The 27405-nt window shown below is 55.3% G+C and overlaps 10 protein-coding genes across 10 annotated transcripts in view; 4 read left to right on the forward strand and 6 right to left on the reverse strand.

Annotated features, from left to right (window-relative positions):
- DICSQDRAFT_182138 (uncharacterized protein) overlaps positions 1 to 1643 on the forward strand; it is a 4147-nt gene extending 2504 nt beyond the window's left edge. Inside the window, exons 5-9 of the mRNA XM_007368097.1 lie at positions 152 to 366; positions 427 to 466; positions 527 to 1017; positions 1073 to 1124; positions 1190 to 1643. Of these exons, the coding sequence (XP_007368159.1) occupies positions 674 to 1017; positions 1073 to 1124; positions 1190 to 1627 (834 nt within the window). The 5' untranslated portion in view covers positions 152 to 366; positions 427 to 466; positions 527 to 673 and the 3' untranslated portion in view covers positions 1628 to 1643. The remainder of the gene's footprint in view (positions 1 to 151; positions 367 to 426; positions 467 to 526; positions 1018 to 1072; positions 1125 to 1189) is intronic.
- Positions 1644 to 2245: 602 nt separating this feature from the next.
- On the forward strand, positions 2246 to 2775 carry DICSQDRAFT_65769 (uncharacterized protein; the record flags this gene model as incomplete). The annotated part of the gene is made up of 4 exons (XM_007368098.1): positions 2246 to 2372; positions 2440 to 2489; positions 2547 to 2582; positions 2638 to 2775. The coding sequence occupies 4 exons, from the start codon at positions 2246 to 2248 to the stop codon at positions 2773 to 2775; spliced, it is 351 nt and encodes a 116-aa protein (XP_007368160.1).
- Positions 2776 to 3197: 422 nt separating this feature from the next.
- On the reverse strand, positions 3198 to 5451 carry DICSQDRAFT_65812 (uncharacterized protein; the record flags this gene model as incomplete). The annotated part of the gene is made up of 3 exons (XM_007368099.1): positions 3198 to 3354; positions 3408 to 3887; positions 4484 to 5451. The coding sequence occupies 3 exons, from the start codon at positions 5449 to 5451 to the stop codon at positions 3198 to 3200; spliced, it is 1605 nt and encodes a 534-aa protein (XP_007368161.1).
- A 2112-nt stretch (positions 5452 to 7563) lies between these two features.
- DICSQDRAFT_138793 (uncharacterized protein) lies at positions 7564 to 8248 on the forward strand. Its single transcript, XM_007368100.1, has 2 exons — positions 7564 to 7798; positions 7848 to 8248. The coding sequence occupies exons 1-2, from the start codon at positions 7628 to 7630 to the stop codon at positions 7854 to 7856; spliced, it is 180 nt and encodes a 59-aa protein (XP_007368162.1). The 5' UTR covers positions 7564 to 7627; the 3' UTR covers positions 7857 to 8248.
- Positions 8249 to 9135: 887 nt separating this feature from the next.
- DICSQDRAFT_42484 (uncharacterized protein) lies at positions 9136 to 9288 on the forward strand (the record flags this gene model as incomplete). The annotated part of the gene is made up of 1 exon (XM_007368101.1): positions 9136 to 9288. A coding segment is annotated over one exon (153 nt), but the record flags the coding sequence as incomplete, so codon positions are not given.
- A 1817-nt stretch (positions 9289 to 11105) lies between these two features.
- On the reverse strand, positions 11106 to 16596 carry DICSQDRAFT_156433 (CNH-domain-containing protein; the record flags this gene model as incomplete). Its single annotated transcript, XM_007368102.1, has 11 exons — positions 11106 to 11956; positions 12011 to 12094; positions 12149 to 12368; positions 12420 to 12688; positions 12743 to 12895; positions 12949 to 13291; positions 13344 to 13511; positions 13567 to 13836; positions 13911 to 14204; positions 14264 to 14407; positions 14506 to 16596. The coding sequence occupies 11 exons, from the start codon at positions 16594 to 16596 to the stop codon at positions 11568 to 11570; spliced, it is 4425 nt and encodes a 1474-aa protein (XP_007368164.1). The 3' UTR covers positions 11106 to 11567.
- Positions 16597 to 16963: 367 nt separating this feature from the next.
- Positions 16964 to 20368, reverse strand: DICSQDRAFT_65857 (Sec1-like protein; the record flags this gene model as incomplete). Its single annotated transcript, XM_007368103.1, has 14 exons — positions 16964 to 17304; positions 17401 to 17680; positions 17736 to 17836; positions 17894 to 18054; positions 18151 to 18239; positions 18289 to 18372; positions 18435 to 18510; positions 18581 to 18742; positions 18825 to 19237; positions 19295 to 19428; positions 19484 to 19573; positions 19762 to 19911; positions 20121 to 20249; positions 20338 to 20368. The coding sequence occupies 14 exons, from the start codon at positions 20366 to 20368 to the stop codon at positions 16964 to 16966; spliced, it is 2241 nt and encodes a 746-aa protein (XP_007368165.1).
- Positions 20369 to 20670: 302 nt separating this feature from the next.
- DICSQDRAFT_89741 (uncharacterized protein) lies at positions 20671 to 23142 on the reverse strand. Its single transcript, XM_007368104.1, has 9 exons — positions 23027 to 23142; positions 22532 to 22973; positions 22413 to 22463; positions 22105 to 22336; positions 21858 to 21999; positions 21683 to 21800; positions 21446 to 21623; positions 21289 to 21385; positions 20671 to 21219 (listed from the first exon to the last, which is right to left on the reverse strand). Exons 2-9 carry the CDS (start codon positions 22818 to 22820, stop codon positions 20920 to 20922), a joined length of 1407 nt encoding a protein of 468 aa, XP_007368166.1. The 5' UTR covers positions 22821 to 22973; positions 23027 to 23142; the 3' UTR covers positions 20671 to 20919.
- A 749-nt stretch (positions 23143 to 23891) lies between these two features.
- On the reverse strand, positions 23892 to 25034 carry DICSQDRAFT_109262 (uncharacterized protein; the record flags this gene model as incomplete). Its single annotated transcript, XM_007368105.1, has 3 exons — positions 23892 to 24165; positions 24226 to 24772; positions 24833 to 25034. The coding sequence occupies 3 exons, from the start codon at positions 25032 to 25034 to the stop codon at positions 24003 to 24005; spliced, it is 912 nt and encodes a 303-aa protein (XP_007368167.1). The 3' UTR covers positions 23892 to 24002.
- A 644-nt stretch (positions 25035 to 25678) lies between these two features.
- Positions 25679 to 26877, reverse strand: DICSQDRAFT_109267 (NAD(P)-binding protein; the record flags this gene model as incomplete). Its single annotated transcript, XM_007368106.1, has 5 exons — positions 25679 to 25789; positions 25849 to 25935; positions 25992 to 26391; positions 26450 to 26687; positions 26751 to 26877. The coding sequence occupies 5 exons, from the start codon at positions 26875 to 26877 to the stop codon at positions 25679 to 25681; spliced, it is 963 nt and encodes a 320-aa protein (XP_007368168.1).
- Positions 26878 to 27405: the final 528 nt, after the last annotated feature.

Raw genomic sequence — 27405 nt, forward strand, 5'->3', positions numbered from 1 at the left:
TATTCGGCTGGGGCGTTCTCAGCTGTGCTTTGCAATCGTCCGGCCTCTGTCTTCAAGTCTACGTTCGAATCAGCTGGTAGTGGGCAGTACTTGTTGGTGTGCGAGTGCTGACTAAGGCTTGTCGTCGCAATAGCAGTCGGAGAAGTGTCAGGTTATCACCATGCTGGGCGCATGAAATGCTACACAGGAAGTTATGGCTGCTTCGTACTAGTGTTAGCAGTCGGTACGTGGCGAGCGTGATCGACTGAGCCTTTCACAGATATGCTGGTCTCCTATGAGGCTAGTCGTGCGAACAAGCGGTCCAGAATTGCAAGCCATATTGCAGACTCGGGATGTTGCAGTATCTCTGCAACGATATACATATAAGTACATTCAGCCCTTACGGTGCACCCCGTGAACAACGGCTTATTCATCCTATCTATCCAGTTAAACCCCGAGCATTTTCGGACATACCCAAAGGAGACAGGTGAATTGTGAATTGCGCCACCTCCCTTCCGTATTGGCTCATTGACGCTCTATATACCAGCCCGCAGTACGGAGCACTATGAGAGATCTTAGTCAGTGGAAAGTATATAATCCCCAGGTCATCGTTCTCTAGTCTTCAGCCCGTCAGCGTAAACCCGCTCGCACGTCCAACTACCATATCTAAGACCACATTACCGTCACCGACACAATGGCGATCGCCTCAGTCCTCGCGCCTCGCGACGTCCCGACGACGTTGAACTACTACAAGCCCCTCACCGATGAGCCCCCACACAGCTATGCCTACGCTGTCGAGGGCAAGCCCCAGACCAATGTTGGCAAGGAGCCCCACCCCGCCGTCGTGCACGACGCCCGCGGCCGCGAGGCCGAGTTCTCGCTCGACAAAAACGGGTTCCAGTGGGTGCACTGGCCGAGCGTCGAAAAGGACTTGACCGACGACGAGATCATCAAGGAGAAGTACTACCCCGAGGTCGAGCGGCTCCTGAAGGAGGTTGCGGGCGCGAAGCGTGTCTTCATCTTCGACCATACTGTCAGGTTCGTCAGTGCACCACCTCACTGATGGACAATGTTGACATGCGTCCTCGTCCAGGCGCAGCGCCAACTCGGAGGACCAGAGGGACCCCAAGAAGCGTGGCCCCGCTGTGAGCACACTCGCTTGACGATTCGTCGGGTGCAAGACTGACAGTGCCGCCCGACCCCTCCGCAGGAGCTCGTCCACATCGACCAAACGTACGAGGCCTCGATCGAGCGCGTCAAGTACCACCTCCCCGACGAGGCCGACCGGCTGCTCAAGTCGCGCGTGCGCATCATCAACGTCTGGCGGCCGATCGCGCACCCCGTCGCGCACCACCCGCTCGCGGTCGCGGACTGGCGCACGCTCGACCACGCGAACCTCGTCCCGGTCGCGCTGCACTACCCGCACCGCACCGGGTACACGTACAGCGTGCGGTACACCCCCGGGCTGGAATGGTACTACCTGGGCGGGCAGACGCCTGACGAGGTGACGCTGATCAAGTGCTTCGACTCGGAGACGGACAGGGCGCGGCTGACGCCGCACACGGCGTTCCCGGACGCGGGGAGCCCGAAGGATGCGCCGCATAGGCAGTCGATCGAGGTTCGTGTTTTGGTGTTCGATGCTGAGTAACTTTGTCGGCGGAAGGCTGTTCTTTGTAGCGATGTACGTATATGCACGTGTATTCTGATGTGACGGCGTTTACCTTGGACGGTCTTCGAGCTGAACTGTAGCAGGGACCAAAGATACGAAGCGTTTCATGGAGGTGAACTGTGTTGCACTCGCGCCTACGTTGCGTCAGCCCAATACGTCGGCGACGGAGCGATCACAGACAATGCACTCAGATCTCGACTTTGCCCACACACTGGCAAACCTGCGCCAAGATGCAGTGTTGCTGACCTCGAGCCATCCGGAAACCGCGAAGTCTGGTAGACAAGCCTGAGCTGTCAAACTAACTGAACGCGTATCCGCCGCTATGAAAACCCACCTTGCAGAGATAGGGATGTATCTCCCTCTTTACTCCTCTTCTGTCCTGCCAGTTCGGCTGCTACCCGTGTTGCATGGAAGGGTGAACCGGTGAAATTGTCGAGCACGGCTAAGTGCTCACTCTGCTCCTTGTCCTTGTCCACGTCCGAGATAGTCGAGTGGGTCCACGGATGGGTGAATCTTTTCCCAGCCGTACCCTAATATAAAAGCATCCACACACAATGACAGACGCCCCGCTTCTCACTGTCTCAGACTACGACCGCGATGCCAGGCAAGTCGCACAAGCTCGTCACAGTAAACACCGTACCGGAACGGGCCAAGCGGCTCATTGGACGTGTCGTGGAAGATGTCAAAGACAGATTCACGATCGTACACGTCGCCAATGTGGAAAGTAAGCAAAACTAGCGCATATCTACCGTCTGAATTGGTGCCTGATGGCCATCGGTGGCATCCTACAGCGATAGAGAATGTCAAGGAGACACTCGAGAGGGAGCAGCCCGACTTGCTAGTAAGCCTAGTACATCCACTAGCAGTACGCGGGGACTACGTCATTCACAGTCGACAGTTCACTGCGTCGATGTGGACGCCCGAGCAAGCACATGTATGTCACGGCGACGTTGTTATTATCACTTGACCACCACGCATGATTATCGCAGGAGATCGTGAACATCGCGAATGCGACTATCCCAGGAATCAAGACGTTTAGTATTCCTCAAGGACTCCAAGCAGAGAAGGGACCAGACGCAGTAGTAGAGTATATTGAGGAGCACCTCCCGGGCCTTTTGAGTTCGTGAACTTCAATATCATTCTACCACAGGTGCAAGCTCAAGTAGCACTACGAGCTCAGTTCCTTCGATAGAGTACCTAGGCACGCACTTTGTCCTTTTCATGCGCCTATAAGGATACGAGTGGGCCTCTCGGCGTCGTGTACTCAGCTACTTAAATCTCCTCTGGGCGCTCAATGGACCACCTGAGAGCCTTAAGATTGGCCGCGCGCACAACCAACTACTATGTCACAGCGTTACGAAGCACGTGAGTACGGCGTCAAGCCAATTAATATGGCGATTTACGTCGGCAAGACTCTAGGGATTGCACAGACACGTCCACAGCGGTTGGGAGGAAGATAGAGGTACAGATGTAGAGGGGAATAGTATAGACAATAAATGAGTAAATGAAAACGTGGCAAGGATCGAAAACAGGCCTAGAGGATGAGATATCAGTCCTCTGAAGTGATGCCTTCCCGGTCAAGCTCCTCGAGGATGTTATTCGGAAGGACACGATGGCTGTGATACTTCTTGGCTGCCCAAGCTGCCTGCTTCCCGTTGAGACCACGACGATATGCGTCCATGAAGCGGTGGGCCCGAGTATAGAACCTGCACCAAAAGAGGCTCAGTAAGCGCCCTATGAGCTAAAAATGGAAACTGACCTTCGGATCGTCACCAGCGGAATAGAGTCCAGCGCAGCAAGAACATTCCTTTCGAGGTCTGCTTCTGCCGAAGATGACGGCATTTCACGATACTTGCGCTTCGAAAATCCCCAGCACTGTTCAATGCAATTGAGCTCACAATGGAACTTTGGCAGGTAAATGATATCAAAACCACGAGACCGGCAGTGGGTCTCAAGCAGTGTCTCGACATCCCGGAAGTCTGGCTCGTTGAACAGGAGCCGTCGGACACAGCAGGACAGGGCAGGGGGCTTGCACTTGAATCCAGTGCACTCCCTCGGAAGGCCCGTGAGATTATACCCACGCTCTGTCAAGATTTGTGCCATTCCCTTGAAGACGCCTGCGCGTGGGTGTCCGGGCTCAAAATAGAGCGACTGCGGCTTCCCTTCGAACCAGCCGTCTGCCATGGGGACCCTCCTCTTGTGCTTGTTCCCGTTCGCATCGTTCGTGATAAACTCGGGGCTGTGAAGACAAGGATTAGATCCGACTAGAGTCGAAGCAAGATCTTCAGTCAGTAACGAAAGACTATATTGCAGTAACCAACTAGAGTCGAAGCAAGATCTTCAGTCAGTAACGAAAGACTATATTGCAGTAACCAACTGTACCTAGAGTCGAAGCAAGACTACAAAGGTTAAGTAAGTAACTACAAGTTAGAGGTAGAGGTAATGAAGTACTCACTCTTCAGTCAGTAACGAAAGACTGAAGAGGGAGGACGCAATCTGAAGTCTCTATATACTACAGAGAAGAGTCCATGACTAATCAAAGAGTGGTTAGTCACATGTACCATAGTGCGATGAATAATACAACGACGAAAGAATTGCGACGTATCGCACCATAGGATGAGTAAGAGATGAGTAAGGCATAGACCTGTCTAGACCGTTCTGGAGTAGTACGGATTGTCCTAGACAGTACCAGAAGAGTCCGGAAGCATAGCTATAGTACACGAGCAGAGAGTCCCAAATATGGTAACATACTACATAAGCGACTACAGCTAAGCGCTAGGAGACGCATAGCCTCGTGTAGTCCGGACCGGATAAGTCCAAGTTCAACAGTTCGACATCTGGTCCACCCCGAAAACTGGTTTGCCGGGTTTAGTTGGGTGTAGGGACATCTTCCTGGCAGAGAGCGCATCGGCAGCACGTTTCAGGTGAGTAGGTGCATTGTCGAAGATGAAAACATGTTGCTCATCAGGGTAATGTTGCGAGAGGATGTCTATTGCGGTGGTGGCATGCGCGAGAATCTCTTCGTGTGTAAAGTAGCCGTCCCGATTCTTCCCTGGTCGGAACAGGACTCGTGCTGACTCCTTTCCATCAGGAGACCGCAACCAGCCGTGCTCAGCAGAGACAAAGTCGGCGACCATAAGAGATGCGCCCTCTCCCTTTGCTCGTGGTACTGCCTTCTCTGACTTGTGAACCCAGCGGCGAGTACGGCGGTCATGAGCATAGAAGACGGACTCATCATGATGCCAGTAGATGACACGGCGGTTACGAGGGCGAGGTGAGTCGTCTGGTAGTGAAACCTCTGTTCCGTCCTTGTTCCACTGACGTGCGAAATGGTCGTAGTCGGCAATTGCGGGTAGGAACCTAGACTGCCGGTACTCGACAACATCTGCACGTTCATGGCCATCAACGAATTGTCCGTTCGGAGTCTTGGTCCAGCGGTAGTCTAGATGCCGCATCCAAACTTGGGCCTGCGAGAGCGAAATCGGCTTGGCAAGTCCATACTTCACTTGATTAGCAGGGAGAGCCATGAAGTCGACAATGTCCAGTGCTCGAACATATTTGCCAACACTTTGCAAGTGCTCGCCAATCGCCTCTTTCAGATCTGGCCGTTTTTCGAGAAGAGATTTCGTCCATGTGTTCTCGGGGGTCAGTGGGAGCTCGTGCCGGTCTGTCAAGAACGCGCGTGTCCAGGTGCGCAAGGATCGAGCGGTATGTATTCCCTTCTCCCAACGCACTGCAGTCCTGAGTGAGAGCGCCCCCCATTGCTTTGAATCACCACTCCTGACGTAGTCTGTCAGAAACATCTGCATTTGCCACAGACGAGACAGCAGGCGGTCGTCACCAGCCACAAAATGGCCTGCACCCCGGCTGTGCTTCCGAGGTGGGCGGATGAGCTGTTTGAGATCCTTTAGAGCTGAGCACGCCTCCTCCACAGATGGCGGAGGCCTAAAGCTCGAAGCAGGTTGTGAGACGTTGGGTACTGGGGAATAGGTTGCGAGGTGCTGTAGAAGCGCGCTCGATTCTTCCGGCTCTTGCAGCATCGACACTACAAAACTCACATGTATGTATGCCGCTATCATGCATGAAATGTGTTACACAACTGACCTTGCGCTACTCCAGACAGAGATTCTCTCGGTAGAGTCGCAGCTGGGGAGGGCCTCAAAATGGAAGGACTTTCGCAAACGGAGAAATTGAGTGCAGTGGGCCTTGACATGTTGGTGACAGCTTGACTGAATGATTGATATGTTTGCAGAACTTGTTCTCGCCGCCTGTCAAGGGCTTCGATCGGACTTTCGGAAGGTCTATGGGAACGGTGCTATTTCGTGTGCTGTCAAAAAGCCTGCATGCTTCACCCTATCGGGGAAGCGCACCTCTGGTGTCGACGGCGGCACGTTCTCCTTGTTTCCCGCGCCTCGGGTCCGCAATAACTGTTCCCTCGGTTTCTTCTGTGCATGCTCCCCTAGGTTTGTAATTGAGTTGCTGTTCCGTAGCTTTTGTTTGGGCATGATGCGAGGTGAGGGTGTATGTGCGCTGCCAGCTGGAATGATATTTTCCCTTTATTGGATAGTTCCCGATTCGTACATATGTTTAGCGCCGTAAGGATCGCAAACAGCCGATGTCTATCTACTTTGTCCAGAGAAGCAAAACAGAAAATCGAGAACCTGAGAAGTCTAGGGACACTATAAAACTACAGTTCTCAGGTTTTAGATTTTTGAGGCAGGGGCTCACTCTCGAGCCTATAGTTTTCCAAACATTTCTCCCCGCCAAAACAGGGCCGAGCGTGACAGTTCTGGGCACGTGATGTAGTTGGTTGTGCGCACGGCCAATCTTACCAATTCCAACATCAACGGAAGCGCCCATATAGGCCTGGTGGTCTAGTAGTATGATTCCTTCTTAGGGCCTCTGTGCATTTGGAGGAGGTCAAGGGTTAATTCCCGGCTAGGCCCTTTTGTTTTCTTGTTCAATCTGCCTTTCGCGCCATCGCTTCTGACATTGAAGTGCCATTGTCGCTTCTACCCATCATGAGCTCGCCCATAGCGCGCATTACGTGCGCAAAGAAGATCAGCAATGCAAAGACTCGTACTCTCATGGCTGGTATCCTGCAGAGAGGTTCAGACACCAACGCCGCAGACATCTCTGGCTTCACTCGCGCAGTTCTTCAAGTTGAAGGCTATCCCGCAACGTCTTTCAAATGAACAAGAACCTCAAGCTTAGCCAACACGTGTGGAGATCGGTAAAAACCGGCAGCCACAGCATCAGGGGGCGCATAAATAGTCCCCTCTCCGAGTCCGGTAAGTCTCGAAGGTCCTGTCGTTTCGTGATTCTCCGCGCCCTCCATTTCCACTGCTAGCAACCCGCTGCGCGCGCATGCCATATGCATGCTGATGCGTGCTGATCTCAAGGCCACGCGTTCAGGGCAATGTTCTCTTCCCAGATTGACTGGGAATAGACACGACCGTCGCTGTTCACGACACGCCGCAGTGGTCAGCATGTTCTCGACCTCAAACGCTTTGCGTAAGGGGAAGAGGTCCGCTACGCAACAATGGTACCGTTTGCAGAGTCGGCGAGCGAATTTGCAGCGCTGCGATCGCCCTCCTCGCAAGATACGGCTCGTCCGCGTCCGCGTCCGCGTGTCGATCCTGACCTCGCCTCCCCCAATTCCCTTTCAAACCTCGACGGCCTAGCCCTTCGCTTACTGCCTAACTCTCTCCGAAGGAGAACGCTGTAGAAGAGCTTTACTTCACTATCGAGGACTCGCTGAGACTGCTTTTCCACCCAGCCTCACATTCGGCCCGGAATGGATCATTGACCAGTCAGCGAAGCTTATGCTTTGCACTACGTACCCTCTTGCAGTTTACCATCTTTCGATCTACAGTCATACCGAGTTCGCGGTGCTCCGATTACATGCATATGAGCCGTAACAACGGGGTCAGCTACGGGAACATCAAGGGGCTGCTGCAACACAGTGCGAAGGTCTGCATGGCCGCGTGCAAGGGGGAAACCGCGGCCGTTGAGCCGCCGAAGCAGGGAACAGGGATGGAGGCTCACCGCGTTCAACATCTGGTTTTGGGCAGCATCGCGTCGGTGCGCCAAGCCGCCGAAAATTTCCTTGAAAAGGAGGACGCACTTCATAGTACTATTCAACAATGCGTGAGTTCCCTCCAGATCTCGGTGTTGTCCTCTCGCTGAAACTTCGTAGTGTGCGTAGAGGCGTGATACGACGCCCCGTGAGGGATTTGACCGCCGATAGGAGTAGCTGGAAGAGCAAGTGAAGATCGCGCAGGGGACGAATTGATCGTGCTCTCCCTTGTTCGCGGTTTCGCGCGGGAATCGTGGAGAATGACTACAAGTGCTCGGTTACTCCCAACACTATGGCTTCCAAGCTATTTCGGCGATCTCTGATGTTAGTCTGTCACACATGGACTTGCCCGCCGCTGAACTTCTCATGGCTATCTATGACTTCGCTCCTCTGCAACTGCCACTATGGCCCTAGATGGCATTGCTTGCCCATGCCGACTTCTTCTATTCCTCCGTTACTTACACAATCCCGAGGAGCTTCTTGGCACTCGCGGGATCACAGTACCATATATACCAAGCACGCCCGTAACCTCACCCTCCAGTTATCGCATACCGTTACATTTCCTCCCACATGCCCCGCCTCGTGCTATATTTGCCTGTTGTCAGTGAGCCTATGGTCCTTCTGCATTGTTCTCTCTCACTAACATACTGGGGTCGTTCTTTCTATAGTCTCGCTCCCATTCGTTGTGACTCCCCTTGACCTGCGAATGCCCTACTCATGATGAGCAATTTTTAGGTTCGGGACTCGCCCTTGACATCAATCTTCGAGGAAGATGGAAATGAGTAGGGGCACCGTGATAGAGACTTGTCCTAGCGCGTTCGTGCACCGTGAGGGCCTACTCGCGAGCATGAAGGAGCTCGTACAGCGATGTGGTGAGTCCAAGGGTTCACTCGATGCTCATCTATCTTCATAAACACATTTGACAACCATCCGTAAGAAATCACAAAGGTTCAGGGAGCAAATACACGATCTCGGGCCTTAAGTTACTGCACGCTTGGCACTGAACAGTTGTTCTCACCGCGACTACAATAGCACGGGCGAACCAGTTGGGCATGGGCTCTTCTGATCATGATGAGATGGATGCACGTCTCCTGGAAATACCCTTGATTCTCTGTAGGCTGGCGTACAAATGTCTCGACCCCACGAGTCATTCCGGGCAACGCTCCCTGCCCAGGAGTCTACACCACGCAATACCCCAACTCCTCAATCGACATGTCTGCATTGGCGGACCCGCAATTCGTTGCCGATTTTGCTAGCAAGTTGGTTGCCTTCTGTTGCCTCTTACGAAGCGAATATCACTCACAAACATCGGTGCAACCGGTAGTGTTGTGGCCAATAATTGCTTTTTTGCAGGGACAGGTGAAACACACCCGCCCGAACGCATTATCGGGATACTCATTCGTCTGTTTCTGCAGTGTTGTTCCTGTACGATGCTTTGATCACCACCGGGGACGAGATACAATGCTTTTGGGGAAAGAAATTGACAGGCGCGGCGATCCTGTTCTGGCTGAACAAGTACATCACGACGTTCTTCATGGTATGGAGCATTACCAGCTACTTCAAGATATCAGATGTAGTATGTACCCATTCCATTCCACGATCGTTCCGGTCCATTTAGAACCTACTGACACTTCTACCTCTCAGAGGTTAGTTAATTTTGCTTCACTCTTCTTGGTTCGGTCTGCGGAATTCGCTTTCATGTGTCCACGCGTAGCTGCGTCGCCTCGGGGAAAGGGCTGGCTGCCATCGATTATCTACTTCTTCTGGTTCTTCCAGGTGAGAGATACAGCAGGCCGTTGCGTTCCTATCTCCAATACTCACGGATCGCAACATCCGAATTCCTAGCGTTCACCGGCATACGTGTATATGCGCTTCGCAAGAGCTTGCTCCTTGCATCTGCCGCAGCCATTTTATCGACCGTGCCTCTTGGAGTCAACTTCGTAACACATTCCCCTTGCAGATGTCAATCTCCATATATTCTAATGCATCCATCCACAGGTTGACTTCGCCTTTGGTTTGACCGGCGAGATCATCTTCCCCTTCGGTTGTGTACTCGTGGATCAGACTCCCGTGCTTTGGGTGAAAATGTAGTGCTTCGTTCGCGATCTGTGATTGAATGCTAGACCGAAGCTGACTATTGATCTCCAGAAGTAGGCCACGTACCCGTGACAACCTCAACTTCTCCCTTATAGCTGATCATTATAGAGACCATCATGGCACGTTCATGCCTCATCGCGGCAGACTGCATCGCCATTGGTGTAACATGGTATACTTTGTCTCGACGCCGTGACATTCGTCAGCCGCGTGCATTCAAGGGAACCATCTCAGATGTGCTTCTGGTTGACGGTGAGCTCATAGCCTGCGCCAAACTCAAGCACAACGTGAATGCTGATGTACATGAGCTCAGGAACCGTCTATTTCATGTACGTTCCGCCCCATTTGAGCTTACCACTTCTCATGTAGCGTTTTCTCTAGAATTCTGGCTGTATTGAACACCTTGCACCTGACGTTTACGGTGGTCTCGGTAAGCTCAGAACCCACTATATCATCAATACTGACATACTCATGCCGGACAGCTCGATGTCAACTTCCTACAGAGCACCAGCAACGTTACCCAATTCACAGTCCCGTATGTGATCATTGATGTATCCGTCCTTGAACCATATCTTGACCACCAGAACTTGCACGTCACCTCCATGAATGCCAACGCCTAGACTATCTGCAATCCTCATCTCGCGCTTTCTCTTACACTTGCAGGGCGCCAATCTCCGTGCTATCGGCGGTGGCTCTTCGCATGCATTTGCAACGACCCATAACACCTCTATCATCTTCAACCGAGTGGCTGGATCCATTGGAGCTCCCATCGATGCAGACGACTACTTCTCGCAGGATGTGGACCCACAGGATGCCAGTAGTGATGGCATGAATAGAGATGAAGAACTCGAGACGAAGCAGGAAGAGTAGCTCAGACTCTAATTGCTTTGACGATTGAAATAGTTGATCAGGAATGCGGTGTGCCGAAACGCTTGGAAGGCTCCCTTAGCTGAGTGTTGTATGCACACACGACGACATCGTATATGTTAGCACGTTGTATGGCGGTTTCCGTGTACAGCACTAGCACCTTGGATTCATCGATTATAGGGCACTCTTGACACGGCAAGCTTGTCCCTCACGCGTTCAGGAGAACCAATTTGAGACAACTACCCCCGCGCACTCGAGCGAGCAAACTGATTAGCGGAGGTCAGGGAAATCGATCCCTGCAAACCATGGCAGCTAGACACGCACCAACTTCACAGAGAGTCGTACTATGATAGAAACCCAAGCCATCACCTTTGCTTCGCCGCCGGACATGACCGCATGCGCTTCCGACTACGCGCAGATAAAGCTTGGCTTCTATGCTCGAGTGTATACGTTAGCTAAGCTTATTATGACAATGGGAGTCTCGGGGATACAAATGCAGTTAGGATATATATGCTATGCACGTAGAGCTGAGAAAGGATGAGGGGACAAAACATCAACATCACACTTGAGGCTTCAAGACTGGGGGGGACGATGGCAGCGCACCACTCGGAGGGATAAAGGATGAAAGGTAGAGGGGTACCACGGAAAACGAAGGCAAGGAGACTAAGGACGGCAGACGGGGCCGATGCGCGGAAAGCAGGTGGGCGGGGACATGCGGGCATCGTGCGTGCGGGTTGGCGATCAACAGCAAGGTGAAATGAGACTGTTAGATGAGGTGAGGGGAGGGAAGCACTATACAACAGGTTGTCATGACGTCGTGAACGTGGGATGCCGTCTCGGAATTGAAAACACAATGCGCATCTGCCAGACGGGCCATTGCTACATCAGGTGCAACGCTGCCCGCGCCGTCTGCGTCATCTGCAGTCGCATGACACGGTCGTCGGAGACCATGAGGATCTCGTCTCGCCCGTCGCCAAGGGGAGGCCGAGGCATATAGGGGTTGGGGTACTGCCCTGGTGACCCATAACCATTCGAGCTCATGGAGGTACGGGAGTCCTGTGCATAGGGATTGTAGCCTCCGTATCCCAGCTGCTGCACCTGGTAGGGGCTGTAATAGTTGCTCGAGGAGTTCGTCGTGGACGGCGGGGTGTCTGCGAACAGGCAGCGGAGGTTGTTGCCCTGGATGATTTGCGACATAGACCCTGTCTCCACATGCCGGATCTCGACGAAGGTCGGTTCGAAAGCGAGCACGTAGGGATAGTGCAAAGCTAGTCGGATGTCAGGCAACTTGCATCCTCGTAGCGCCAATGAACATTACGTACCGAAGCCCGTCGGTGACCCCTCCCAATAGACCATGAAGTCCTTTCTTGAGCGCCAACCGGTCTTGTTGACATAAAAGGCAAATTCTAGGATGAACGATCAGCTGCTACTCCCGATCGAAGGGGAAAGGCTAGAATCACCATCATAGCAGAGAAGGAACTCGTTGTCTATTCGATAGATAGCGAGTGGTTTGAGGTTCTCCCTCTTGTGGACGAACTCCAGGGAAGCGTCAGCCGGGTCAAGTAGACCTTGAGTATCCAAGGTCTCGAGGTCGACGATCTCGAAGCCGTTCGTACATCCGACACATAACTTAGTCTTCAAGAAGTGTATTGAGCTCGATTGTAGCGGGATGTAGAACTCCTGTATGATCGTGTCAGCACCGAGTACCCTTTGACTTGAAGCAGTACGCGCCTTGAATACGCGAAGGGTGTCGTTGCCGCCCTGCAGCAGTTTCTTGAATGTCGGTTTCGCCCTGCCGCGGACTTGCTGGTCGATTGGCTCTAGCGTCTTGATGGTACTGGATAGAGGACTGGACTTGACGACGCAAACGAGGGTCTTCCCTAAACAGACACCTGCTTTGAAGAAGGATATGTGCGACGCTATCCTCTTCGCACGCTTTAGACCAGCCAAGGGATCCATCGGGTCGAGGGCGTCGAGCGGAAACGTGATGACTTGTCGTTCTGCCCAAACGAGTCAGAAGAAGACGCAACAGGACGTCGGATCGACAAGTTTACCTGACAACACAATCAAGAGCTGATACTCCTCCAGCACGTCGAGCTGAGCTACGTCCTTCAGTGCAAGGACCTTCACAGGTTCTCGATTGCGCTCCATTAGATTCGACAGGTAGACTCCATCATCGGTACCGTATACGGCTTTTCTCCCTTGATCTACACAAACAATCAGTTGAGAAGGCCGTCAAGAACGTAGGGAATTAACTGACAGAAAGGAGCGGCGCAGTTGACCCGGTTCACACCAACGAAGAAGCCTTCGTTGATAGTCACCGTCTCGAACACGTTGCTGCGCTCGCGCATGGCGTCCTGCTGCTTCTGGATGTGCTCAACCCATTTCCGCTGGCTGACATACGTGCTTGCCCACAACGTGATCTGGTAGTACTTGCGACCGAGATGCACGAACGTTATGGAGAAGCCGCCCTTCGCGTCCTTCACCGGTACGACGGGCGCATGTGGTGAGTTCTTGATCAGCTGCTTTTGGCGGGCGTTCATTGGCTTCGCCACTGCGTAGTCATCAGGTGCTGATACAAGCAGGAGCTCGAGCGGTATGGGCTGTCCCGAGTTCAAAATCACATGCGCTGACGGGGTGGATGAAACGACCTACCCGTCGGTACACCTTGTACTGCTCCACTTTGCTCTTCGGCTTGACCATGAGGAGAGCGTGATCGAACAAGAACACCATGAGGTCTCCGCTGTCGCCCTGGGCGTTGCCACGCTTCTTCAGCGCGCCCTTGTAGATCAGCTCGCGACCCTCCTCTTTCAGTCGTAGGTCCTGCGGGATATGTCTTTGTATCATACGATCTGGAGAATATCAGGATAAAGCTTACCACTTGTTCACCGGGACGGAACACAAGCTGCTGATCGAGCTGTAGGAGGTTGAACCTGTTCTCCGCCTTGCCTGTCTCGGCGTTGACGGCTTTCAAGAACTCGCGGACGATCTCAATGGCCTTCGGCAGCGCGGTCTTGTCAGGGTTGTCCTCGGGCGTGTGCTTGAGCACGGCCTCGAGCAAGAGCGGATACCTCGCCAGACGCGTCGTGGGCTTCGTCAAGTAGCCGTTCAGTTCCAGCTTTCTTGACTCCGGCCGACGTTCCGTCGCCTGCTCAACGTCATCAGCGAATCGGACTCCCAAAGGCTTGACACCCGCAGTGCATGTAAATGCGATCTACGAACCTCCACGAAGCGCGCAAAGGCAGGATTGGAGCTCTTTTCCTTCTCAAACTCGTACTTGCCGTACAGCTGATGGGCACCATACGACACGAACGGATGGAAATGCGGCACTGCCTCGAGCAAAACGTCACCGATCTGCTCGACGACAGCATACGACTTCTGTCGCTTGTTGAGGGCATCCCGCAAGCGCGTGTTGACGGCAATGATGTCGTGTATGTTCCAGAACACTTGCTCGATGAAATCCTGTCGTCGGGGCTCTGGGATGATATCTGATTCCTTGAGCGGTTTCATCCAAAGCTGCAGGAACGACAGCTGTCAGTATGTCACGATAAAATATATGGAGATCGGGTACGCACGTCTCGAAGGTACTCCATGTCGCGCACAAAGTCGCGCTCGGTATAGATGACCTCGTTGATCGCCTCTTGTCGCTTCTTTTCCGCGTCCGACACGCTCGCAACGACCTCCGCAGGGACCGTGTGGATCCACAGCGTGCCTGCCTCCTGTAACATGCGCAACACCCATCGCGCACAAACGCAGCAGCAAATCGAGAAACATAGTCCATGTGAGCGTCCCAGCAACACAGACACCGCATGCGTACCACAAGTTCGCCCAAGCTCTCCTTGCTGATCTGCTTCTTGAGCTCCCTCTGCGGCTTCATGTTCAACCGCGCCTGCTGCTCCAATCTCCGCGGGCACGCGATTGAGTAGCACAGCTGGTCCCGCGTACACGTCGGCGAGTAGCAATCCGTCAGCAGCGTGAACACCCCTGTTGGCAGCGGCACGTCGTCCGACGCAATCGAGCCTGCACGCGGCCGCCCAGCAGTCGGCGACGCCGGTGTAACCGACGGCGTGGGTGACCCCGGACGCGAGCCGTCCTTCTTCTCCGAGTCGTCCTCCGCAGATGGGGACGGGCTCTCCTTGTCCTTGTTTCCGTCGCTGGGTTCGGCCCCGCCGATGAGAGGTTGAGGCGTCTCGAGGGCCTTGAGAATTTCTCCGTGCTCATGCGGGGCGTTGTGGATATTAGCGAGCTCCCCACTGACGAACGGACTTGGGAGCTTTGTGCGGAACTGGTAGAGGTCGTGAGAGCTGTCGCGCAATCGGTGATCGTACGTAACCGCGTGAAAGAACTTCTGCGCGTCCAGCGCACGTCCCAGCAGAAGCGCGAGATTACGATCCGTGGTCTTGATAATATACGCGATGGTGTCGACAGCTTCGCGACCGTCGAACGCGTCCTTGTACGTCAACCCGTCCTTCAGTCTATCGGAAAGCTGTATTCGCTCCTTGAACGCTTCCGCGACGCGCGACAGAAGCGCGGGGTAGACAATGGGCGTCCTCCGGGGACGTGGATGTGGCGAGTCGCGCCCGGGGCCTACGGACGACGGGACAGGCGGCCGCCCTGTCCGGCCCGCTTCGATCATAGCCCGGATATGTGGTGTCATCGCAGCAGACATGGAGTGCGAGCGGTCGGTGATGCTGCGATTACGTTGGAACTGGAACTGTCCCGGAAGGGTCCGCGCAGACTCCGAGGACCTACGCCCAGAAGGACCAGCGTGTGCAGGACCGACATGGACCATCTGCGTGGGCTCGTCAACGAGTGTGGAAGATGCGGGAGAGATGCTGACCCCTGCTGCCTGTGCAGAGGCGATGGCAGTGTCAAGTTGAAGAGGATAGGGGCGAGACGAGGATTGGTGGCTATGACCGACGCTTGAGTTGAGATCTACGCTCCCTCCTACGCCAGACGCGACCGACACGCGCGATCGCACACTATTGGGGGTGGAAGTGTGGTACGGCTTCGAGTACGGGAGCTCACTGGAATCGTCCTCCGTGGTCGGGTCGCTCGGGGGCGTCGCCTCCGGCCCGCCTTTGCTTCCATAGGCGTCACCGTTGCCAAAGCTCGTCTCGTTAATGAAATCGAGTCCCAGCCTCCCATCGTCCGCTTCGATGTTGATCCGGAGTTCCGGAAACTTGTCCAAGGCTGGAGGCATCGTCTGCACAGACTGTGGCCGAGGGCCACGAGGACCGTCCGGGCGCGAGGGAGAGGCAGGGGTCGGTGCCGACCGAGCGGGAGACGGGGAAGGGGGTTGGGGCTGATTGTGTTGCGGCGGCGGCGGGTGTTGTTGTTGCTGTAGCCAGCTCTGCTGTTGCCCCATGGGGCCGTTATTCATGTACACCTGCGCCTGATACGCTTGTGCGGGGGTGAGGCCAGAGCGTGTGAGGGCCTCGAGAGCGGGGTCTGGAGGCTCCTCCGGGAGTGGTGCAATCACGCCTGGAGCACTTCCGATAGAACGAGCCCGGCTTGCGATGGATGGCGGGGCGAGCGAGCCCGCGTAGCCGTATTGATGCTGGGAGTAAGCTGGGGGTTGATAGCCCTGCTGTTGAGAAACGGGGTTGGGGGGCGAAGGGGATGAATTTGGGTAATAGGACTGCCTGAACGTGTTCGGAGGCACCTGCTGCTGCTGGTAGGGTCGAAAGGAGGCTGTCGACGTCCTGCGGTCGAGCTGGGAGGAATACTGCGGATAATATGGATACGGCTGGCTGCTGGGCTGCTGCTGGGGGAACTGCTGCTGGAACTGGGCGGGCGGGGGAGGACCGGGAGTGAGTTGGTGATGTTGTGTGCTCGGGCGTCCGAAGATGGACTCGTATGCGGCATTGCGCTTGTCGGGCCTGCGGGGACCCATGGGGCGGTCCATGGCGGCCAGAGTGGCGGCGGACGGGAGAGGGGTGGGGGACGACGTCGAGAGCGACGGGCAAGTGGTACGGTACGGTAGGCGCCGGCGCGAGGCTTGGGCGCGGGACTGTGGCTCGGTGGGCGACTCCGAGTCGAAACCGTCACTTGCCATCCTGCTCAGCTCCCCGCAGACAAACCACTCGCGGGCAGCCACCATCACAAAAATTCTCTGACGTCGGTGGCAGCCCCCATCTCCCTCAGATCTTCCCACCTCCGTGGTATACCGTCCGCCATTACATCTTGAGGGATATACGAACAAATAAGATACTCATACACCGAGCGGTACCGTCCAAGCCATTTCCGAGGTCGTCGATCCCCCAGCCCCCACATCAGAACCGCAGGAAGCCGCGTTTCTTCTTCTTCTCCTCCCCAATCGACCCGCTGTTGCTGTAATTGGTGTTTACCGACGCCGACGATCCCCCAAACGACGGAGCGGGCGATGGCCTCGTCAACCGCCCGCTCCCCGACTTGGGTGTCGGTGCAGGGGCCGCGCGCGGCGGCGGTGGCGCGTCGCGCGTGAAGTACTTCTGGTCGTATATCTCCTGCGCCGATCGCGGGGGCGCGGTCGTCTCCACCAGCCCGTTGGGCAGCGCCTTGCTCCCGATCCCACCCATTTCGAGAACCTTCAGGTCGTCCACGAACTGCCGCGGGGTGAGCGCATGCGTCGAGCCTGATTGCACATGCAGCGCGGACCGGCGTGCATCGGCGAATTCAGCTGATCTGCTCACGATGGAGGTGCACGCCGCGCAACGTGGCGCTTACTTACCGATGATGATCTCCTTGTTGAGCGATTTCGATAGAAGATAGGCCTCACGCATTTCCGAGTACGTCATGCCGCCGGCGACGAACACCAATATCCGCTGGCGGTTGTCGTTCTGTGTGCCCGCCCCCCTGGTCGCCTTGTGCCAACTCGGTTTCTGGCTCCGGAGCGACACCGCCGGCTGTATTTGCGGAGCCGAGCGCAGGCTGCTCGTCGTGGGCGCCGCCGATGGCGCGTCTTTGACATACGGGAACAGTGTGGGGTCGAGCTTGTTCGAAACGTGCTCCTGAAAGGCACCCATCATCAGAAACGCTACTCAGGCGTGCTCCATGTCGTCATACCTCCAGCACCGTTCGTAGCACCGGCTTGTACCGTGAGAGCTCGTATTCCTCTTCGTTGCTAGGCTTCTGCTTGATCTTCTTCTTCGTGTCTTTATCGCCCGCTTGCTAATACCATTCGTGAGTAACAGAACCCGGTACGACGCATACGTGACGTGCACGTACCCTACTTATTCGCACTCCAAGGTGTACGAGCGCGTTCACCGCATCTTGCTCCGCCAGTGTCAAGCGTGCATGCTGGTATAACCTCCGGCGGTCCTCGTCCGGAACACCGTCCCGATGCTGGATGTACAGCGCGATAATGCGGACCTTGTTCGTGTTGCTATCGCGAGAACGTCACGAGAACGGATTTCCACAAACAGAAAACCAATCTCGTCAGCGCAAGTTAAACAGCACCCGGCGACGTCATGACACGTACACAACATCGCGGCTATCAAGGAGAGGCACCATCTCCTCGACAAGCGTCTTAGGAACCTTGCCCTCCGCGGTGACACCAGTGGCGCAATTCTGTCTGAACTCAACGCAAGACCGAATGACACGATGAAACCCTGCGCACCTGCTCGACATTCGCCACCGCAGGCAGCTTGTCGCGCTCGAATATTGCCATACACTCCTGAGCCATGTTCAAGTGGAGGGAGAACTGCAATCATAGCGGCCGTATTGGCTGCGGGTACCGCCGCGAAAAATGCCAGTATCTCTCACCTTGTCACGTTGCTCCTGGAATTGCGGCAAGTTCGCAAGCATATCCTTCATGTCGTTCAAATTTGCAGCGCCTTCTCTGTGCGACATGTCAGAAAACAATGACACATACGGTCGCCTACTGCCGTATCGAGATCGCTATGACGCACCCCTTGAACCCTGCATTATCCTGGAGGAACTGGTTGAAGTCCGCCATAAGTTTATCGATCGCCTCGCGCATGTGCATGTGCCGCAGCTCCGTCCAGACACTATCAGCATCTGACAGAGCCGCCGTCTTGTCTTCCAAACCCGTCTGTGTCTGGAACTTGTATCTGTGCATTTCAATAACAATCAGAAAAACCTTGAGCCTCTCCTCATCTACCCACACGCGCGCGTGTGCCTGAAAACACCTACGTGTATGACGTCCCGTCTTGGATAGGAAGCAGGTCGTTCGCCATGGCTTGGTACGTAAACTCATGCAGCAACGGCGCCATGGTATCCATCGCCCTATCCGTGATGATGAGCGTCCCCCGCGGCCGTGGCGGGTCCGAGGGTTTCGGAAAGTCAGGGTTTGCCTTCTTGTACTCGTCCAAGTTTTGCTGGACCATGAACGCCAGGATCTTCGAAATGTAATCGCCTTCTACGCTCTCGTACGCACGCGCCTGGTCCCCTCGCGCTAGGTTGGTCCGCCATCGCCCACTGCCTTCTGGCGGGGGAGGTGGTCGCGTGCTTGCGTGCGGCTTCAGAGGTCCAAGAGGCTGGTGGTGCGAAGGTAGGTAGTAGCGGACGTAGGGATATTCGTTTAGCGTCAGACAGACGTTCGAGATCTAATAAGTGCGGTTCAGCAAGTTGCCAGGTACACGGGTAGCTGCCCGAATACCAACCATCTTGCTCATGAACCGAAGCTCTTCGTCTAGCCGGTCGCGCATAGGCTTAAACGACGTCTCACTTCGTGGCGGGCTGTAGATGTTGAAAAATGACCCCGGATTACGAACAGTGAATGCCTGTCCCTCAATCGCTAGATGCTCGCCAATTAGTCTTGTAAGTATACCGCAACATACACACCGACGTACCCCAGAAGTTAATGAATAGCTCTTGCAACGCCTTCAGGTATGGCTCGGCGGGCGAAGACGTCAAACGCTCAAATAGGTGCTCCGGCAGGCCTTCCCACCAATGTCAGATGCCGCATACGTAGGCCCGGCTGGGGGCATGGATCTATGCCACAGCCGCATCGCGCAGCTTGGTCGACAGTGTAACACACAGGCTCTAGAGTGGTGTACATTCGCAAGTCACGCATGCGGCTATACCGTAGGTCTATGCCCCGCCGTATGAACAGACAGAAGCCACATACCGTCAACGAAGAACAGATGCGCCGCGGAGTACTGTTGTTGGCCATTGGAGAAGTCTCGGATAATCCTGTCCACGTTCTGAGAAGTGGACATGACGAGGTATATCGCCTCAAATTGCTGAGGCTCGCGGTTGCTCGTGATGGACTCGATCACTGGAGGGAAAGACAGGCGAAGACCAGGATACAAGACAAGGGCGGTTCATGGCAAAGTGGCGCATGTCGGAGGTCAACCAAGTCGTCCGGAGCAGCAACGTTGAGAAGGAACATCGCGAGATAGAAGAGTACGGTGTATGATTGGCACATGCAGCAAGCGCGTCGTTAAGCGTTTATGAGCGCACGAGAGATGCACGAGGGGGACATACGCGTGACATTCTCTTCCAATATATCGAACTGCTTCAAGACCGACCCAATCAGGCGCTGCGAGTGCTCGTCCACGACGAGGATCTTCCATCGCCCAGGCGGATTCACAGACCGGATCGCCTCCAAGAACTCTGTCGATCATTAAGGCCGCACCCAGTCAGATTCTCATACTGGTCTCCACGCTCCCGAGCGCGAGAGAACGCATGAACGCAGACGCACTGGACCTGACGGTGTTGATAAGCGACGACATCGGTGGTGTCCGAGGCGCTGCAGAACGCTAGAGTCGACGGCGAGCGAGAAGAGCTGATAGACACAAGAATGTTGAGAGATTGAGGTAAGGCCAGCTCGCGAGGTATATGTTATGGACGAGGGGACAGTGCGGAAGGTGGCAGTACTCGCCCATCGCATCCGGCGATCTGCGCTCGTCAATGGCGCTTACTCCATGGTCCGCTCGCCCCGGTTTCGCATCGAACCTCCGAGTCAGGCCATCCTTCCTTGGTCTGTTGTCTGATCAATCGTACTTCGCGTCTTCTTTTACGGTAGGATTCGAGAGCAGTGTATACAATTCGAAGGGCCGTACCAAATCCCCTCAGAGACCGCTTGTCACAATCGCACTCCGACCATACCACATGAATTAGGAATGAATACTGTATTGGATCTCGACGTATATACCAGATAGTCGAGGTCCATGGTATATTGGCTTCTTCTGTATCAAGTCTAAAACAGTAGCTATAGCCGTGTGTAGTAGCTTGTAGTAATGGCTGCGAGCCAGGCCCACATTCCTGACGACGACGACACCTTTTACAAAAAGCCCGCGAAGACCGCAGCGACAGCAGCGGCGACGACGCCCGCAAACACCGTCGAGGGCAACCGCAGGCCCGCAGCACCGTTGTCGCTCGCGGCCCCAGTTGTGTTGCCCGACGCCTTCGACCCGCTCGCTCCCGTTGACTTGGTCCCAGAGCTGGACTTGGACCCGGAGCTGGTCGATGTCGAAGACGAGTTGGACGAGCTGCTCGAGTTGGAGTTGACTATGTCCGTCGTGGCCGTCTCCTTATACAAGTCGTTGGGCGCGAAATTCATGCAGCGGCCGATGGACTCGAGCTATGCACATCAAGACAATATTAGCGTTTCCGAGGACTCCATACGCACGTCTGAGACAACACCGCTCACCTTGAACGCGGGGTTGTGCGACTGCGCAGCATCGAGGGTGTAACCAACGGCGAGGTCGACGGTGATCTCGAATAGATCGTGCTCAAGGACGATGAAACTATCCCAGACGCATCAGCCTTTTTCATCTCACCGGCTTATCTATGGCAATGACACCCACCCGGTGTCAATGAGAGTCGCGTTGCCGAGCAAGCTCTCGAAGATGCCGAGCTGCTCGACGCCGGTGTGCAGGCCACCAGCGACACGCCAGTCATTGGTGTCGAAGGGACCGCCAGGGCCGGTCGTCCAAATGATCGGGCGGAGACCCATGGCGTTCGAGATCGCACGAACACGGTTGTCTGGCCATAGCGACGTAGATCAGCAACCAATGCGCCGGGTTCGTGAAGCTACTACTCACCGATATCGCCGAAGGGCGCGCGCATGGTGGTCGGGGTGACACCGAGCACGGCCTGGATAGCCTTGCGAGTCCAGCCGAGTTCAGCAACGATTTGCTCATTGGTCATCGCGGTGAGGGGCTGATAGATGGGCAGTCAGGAACCGCTAAATCCATTGCATGTCGGGTCGGAACCTACGTGGTGCGACCAGGTGTGAACGGAAATCTCGTGGCCAGCCATGTACTCTGCGATGAGGATCTGAGGGAACGAGACCACACGCGAGCCAACAACGAAGAACGTCGCGCTAAGCTTGTGGTCGCCCAAGTAGTTGAGGAGCTTCCTGTATCAAAATGTCAGACACCCCAATCTGATCATCCGACTTCTGCGGCTTACGGAGCTGAAGCCAAAAATCAGTACTCGGTCACACGACGAATCATGAATAGACAATTTACTGTATGGGGCCGGACCGTCGTCAAAACTGACACCCCAAGTGAGCTTGTCAGGGCACGCGACGATATCGTTGCCAGACGTATAACCACCGCACGTCCACCAGCCACGCTGCTGGGCCTGCGCGGCGGCCTGTGCGTCGTTCGCGCAGCTACCGTCGACCGTAGGGGTGATGTTGGGAATGTCGACCCCGTCGAGCTCCTTCATCCACTCTTGCACCTCGGCAGAATCTGCAACACTGTCGATGAGCGCCGCTCGGCAGACGCGAAGCGACAAACGCCTGAAAAACGAAGACGAGACACGTACCGGTAGGCGGGATTACGTCCAAAGCTGGCCAGTCGGCCGCGTTGAACACGACTTTCGACGTTGGGTGTCAGCAAAAAATACGTCGACATGCGACATGGCAAGACATTCGAGGCACGTACAGGCAGAAGGCAACGGGGGTGCGCCCGACAGGCTCGGGACGGCGCCGGGGGTAAAGGTTGTCGCGAGCGTCGGGGTCGGACCAGCGGGCATGCCCGACGTAATACTCGCCAGAGGAGGTACAGTGTAACTGCCGGTGCCCACGGCACCAGCAGCAGCGGGCGATGAAGGGGCGGCGGCGGCAGCCAGGCGTTTGTGCAGTTGGGCGTGGTCGTCGTGGCCGTGAGCGTTGACGAGGTCGAAAGAGAGCGAAGCAGCCAAAAGAGCGGACAGCGCAGAGACGGGCAGCATGATGGGTGCTGTTTGTTGAGGTCAAGCCGCAGAGGGCGCAACTCACAATGCGACGTAGGGAGTGGAAGTATGTAGCAGATGCCAGATGGCAGGTTGGGAACAAGAGGGGTCGCAACGGATGGCTTGGCAAGGATATTGGGCGTCTCGACTAATCTGCCGACATGCGGTTAGCATCGCGCGTAACAATTCGCGGCGGAATGTTGTACAAATGGGCGATCCCTTGACATTTTGGCGTTATTTTCCATTTATAGGGTAAATCCTGTGTTACAAAGAGCATCGACGTCAGCGTCTAGTAAATTAGACTATTCAACACGAGAAATACATGCAACCCCACGACCGCAGGGTCTCTGTTGTATGACACGCAAAGTGGAGTATCCGCGGTCCGCTCCTTGATGGGCGAGGAGAGCACCCTGCGACGGGGGGTGGGGATTTGGACTCGCAAAATTCCTGCAAGACCTCCGTCGCAATCGTTGGACGACTTGTAAATTGTCGAAATTGTCTCTTGTCTTGTCGTCGGGGATACTGGCCAGGCACGATCGGCATCGCGCACATGGAGATGGATGTCAAAATTCCGGCGGCACCGGAGTCGAGTCAGTGCAATACAAACATCAGTTTGCAGAAGGTTTCGTCGCAGGCGACCGCCCAGACCTCGCTGGGCTTCTGATGGGAGTCTTCTGCATTCTCTTGAGCATGCATTTCCCAAATCCTCCCATATCTGTATTCCCGAAGGCGGGATTGGTCGAAGTCGAAAAGGCCTCTCAAAAGCATGACGCCCAGATCGATCACAGACACCTTGGTGTGGGCGATGATTTCAACGAGTTGAGATTTGCCAGCAGGGTACACAAGATAGAAGGAACAGAGATACAGTGGATGCTAATTCCGCAGCAGGGGTATTTATGGGTAGGCGAAAATAGACCCTGCTTCCCCACGAAGTTGCCATAACAAGGGCTGACAGCGTGCAGACAGCTGCAGAACACCTTCCGAGTCCTTCGGTCGACATCACGGAACCTGTTTGCCTGAACAATGACAAATTAGACGGTCGCCTTATTGAGCGACGTTCCGACATTCGGGAAATATGTACCAATTGAGCACGAGTATGCGTTACAAAAGACCCACTATACCGAATCGTACTGATGTACATTTCGTCAAGTTCTTGTAAGTCGTGCAAATCCCGGTTTGACTTTACTGCAACTTCTTTTCTCCCCGAGAACCGACCTCGCTGTCGATAATGTTCGCTTTCGCCTCGAGCTCTGCCGCCCAGAGCGCCGCACCGACAGTGTTCGTGAAGCTGAAGAGCAACCCGATAAGAGGCACAAAGTTCAGCAGCAGCGTCATCATACCAAAGCTACGACGAGACCCCAGTCAGCTGCGCACTCGACCAAGCATACACGGAAAGGTGACGTACGCAGTATAGGCTGCCCTGCGGCTCTCGACGAACGCCGCACGCTCACTCTTCGACAAACCTTTCAAGTCGAAGTAGCGCGAGTGCCAGCCCGGCCCCGCCCTGTGTCCGTTGTAGAGGAGGAACAGGACGGTGCCCGCGACAGGGATGAAGTTCAGCGGGAGAGATAGGGCGTAGCGAATCAGACCATCTGAGGACAGGGCCTGCAAGGGCTTCACCAACTGGCTTCCCACATTCCGTGCCGTCGCAGATGCATCGCGCGTCTTCGCCGCCTGCACGAGCTGCGTCTGTCCTTGCGAAGCGAGCGTTGCGTCGAACACGCGCGTTAGGGCGGGCTCGAGGAAGAGGGCCCGCGCGAAGAGGGAGATTAGGATGACAGCCTCCGCGCCGACGAGAACGACAGCGAAGATGGGGGAGAGAGGGCCTGTGAATACGGCAAGGATAGCCATCTGCGGGACGAATGTGAAGGAGGCCAGTACGACGAATATTACGATGGAGGTGACGAGGGACTTCAGGATAACATGGCGGACTGAAAGGATGATTTGAGGGTCTGCGATATCAGCTCCGTAAGTGTTTCCGACATTCAGGATGCCAGGGTGAATCGACTTACGGGTTATGGAGTACACCACCCCGCGTATGGGCCATAGCCATGAAAACGAAGAGAAGGCTGCCCAGGCATGCGAACCCGTCTCCTGCGCTTCATGTTGCAGTTTCTCTAGGATGCCATGCGATTGTGAGGCTGCTTGGTGTTTACGATGTTGTAGAGAGGACTCTGCACGAGATTTCTGTGATGCGCTCGCTGTCTGAGACATCCTGGTAGAGTACACAGACTGTGCTCCATGGTGACGGCAGCTAAATGCAAGTTCGAGGATGGGCGCTCGCGACCCCGGACGCCACTTCGAGACATTGGCGCCTCCAACAATTCGTCGATGACGCATTGCACGTCACCTCCGAAAGCATCGGGGTTTGTATAGAACGGCGTGGTGCGGAAGCGGCCTCCATAAATGCCCGTACAACGGCCTCCAAGCACAGAACTGAACATACCTAGCCAAGACATTTGCGGCGTTTCTAGCATAGTACAATCTCGCTGCACATCGAGCAACCGGGAGACATGAAGTAGGTATACAACAGTGACCTACTAGGGCCTGGCTAATCTGCCAGAGTCGACCGTGGTCATTACCTTGGGCAATTTCGCTAGAAGTAGTCGTCCGGCCTAATCGAGGCTCCAAGCGATCCGACGACGCACTCAACGACATGCACAAATATGATGGAACTGAGACGTAGAGCACGCTGTATGGCATTAAATGCATGGGGTATCAGAGGATGCGATATGCGGAATGTATAAGCGTATGTTGGGGTTGTGCGCAAAGAGATACCGGCAGTGAAGAGATGAGAGAAGTCTTCCAACCGCTTTGTGGCAAGCCTAGTGTGGACGACAGAGACGAAGAGCGGGTGTCTAAGCCGCCTTTACTTGCTCCTCTAGCCACTCCCACAGCCGGCGAGCAAGATCCTCGTCGTACGCCTCCTTGTTGTAGACCTCCGCCTCGCGAGCCCAGGGGATCAAGTACTGAGCAAGGCTTTGTCAACACGATGGCTTCTCAGGATAGACGTCATACCCTTACGCACCTTTCCATTCAGCTTCAAGCCCTCCGGCGTAGTTCCCGCATACAGCGGCGTAAGCGCACCCATCGCCGGTGGGTAGTACACCGATTCCTACAACACGCTGGCCCGTGAGCAGTCGCACCGCAGGACTGGCACAGCATACACACCAACGCCGCCCTCTTCACGAAGTTCGTGTGCCTCAGCAGGTCCGTCTTCAGAATGCCCGGGTGCAGCGTCACGCTCACGATCCCCTGCTCCCCGTACCTCCGCGCGAGCTCGAACGCGACGAGGATGTCCCCAAGCTTACTCTGCTGGTACAGGACCTCGGTGCTCTGTTTCCGGCGCGCGGGGCCGTCCTTGAGCGTGTCGAAGTTGATGTGCCCGATGTACGCGTAGGGGGAGGTGGTCGTGATCACGCGCGCATGGCCGTCGCCGGAGGACTCCTTGCCCTTGAGCAGCGCGGGCAGGAGAAGTTTCGTCAGGAGGAAGTGCCCGAGGACGTTCGTCCCGAACTGCAGGTCGTACCCGTCAGCGGTGACGTCCTCCACGGGAGACCACATCACGCCCCTGCGCGTGCGCGCGAGCCTCAGCTTGAGGGCAGCCCGGAGATCTGGAACGTACTCACGCGTTGTTGAAGAGCGTATGAAGTGCAGTCTCCTTTGCGAGGAAGTCCTCTGCTGCTTTCCTTACCGACGCGATATTGCCGAGGTCGAGATGCAGAAAATGCGCCTCCTTCCCGGTCTCCTTCTTCAGCCGCTCAATGGCGGCGGTGGCCTTTTCCTCGCTCCGTGCGGCTAAGTATACCTTTGCATTGTGTCTCAGCAGCTCCTTAACGATCTCGTAGCCGACCCCGGTATTACCGCCTATGCGCGTGTCAGAGTACCACCGCAAACGCGCGCGCGCGCCTTTGAGCCATGAATACACACCGGTGACGAGTGTAACCTTCCCTGTCAGGTCAGGAATCTGGTCTGGGCTGAATGTCGCTTTGGGCGGGAGTAGGGACTGCTGAAGCAGCTTCAGCTGGCCCTTGATGTTAAAGAGAAGCTCCGCCATAGCGGTCTGCCCAGGATAGACGAGAAGGATAGGCGAACAGTTGAGCGGAGAACTGGCTTGTCGACGGTAACGTTGACTTTTGATAGCGGGGCGGAGGATGCGGGGTCGAAGTCGAGGGATGGGTGAGCTGCGTACTTGAAGCAGGGCCATCATATTATTGCAAACGCGTTAGCCCACGGTGTACTACTTACTATGTAGTACTCATCGTACGCTGATGGCGAAAACCTCGCTACACTAACAGAGCGTGGCACACCATTACGCGAGGTGATCTCAAGGCGTGTGAGTGCTGATCACTACACGACCTATCGAGCACAACGCAAAGCGATCGGTATGTAGCAGCGTGATGTCGGTCAACACGGCGACAGTTCGCAGTCGAGCTGGCAGCGCATCGTGACGATCAACGTTCGGGTGCCTCCGAGCTTTGCGCCCATAAGCATATGATTATGAATGGCTAGCTGAGAAGAGAAAATGAGGTGCGGGGAAGGAGGATGGAGAGACCGAGCAGCCGCCGGCGAGACTCACCGGGGG

The sequence above is a fragment of the Dichomitus squalens genome, assembly GCF_000275845.1.
Source record: "Dichomitus squalens LYAD-421 SS1 unplaced genomic scaffold DICSQscaffold_32, whole genome shotgun sequence".
NCBI classification, from domain to species: domain Eukaryota; kingdom Fungi; phylum Basidiomycota; class Agaricomycetes; order Polyporales; family Polyporaceae; genus Dichomitus; species Dichomitus squalens.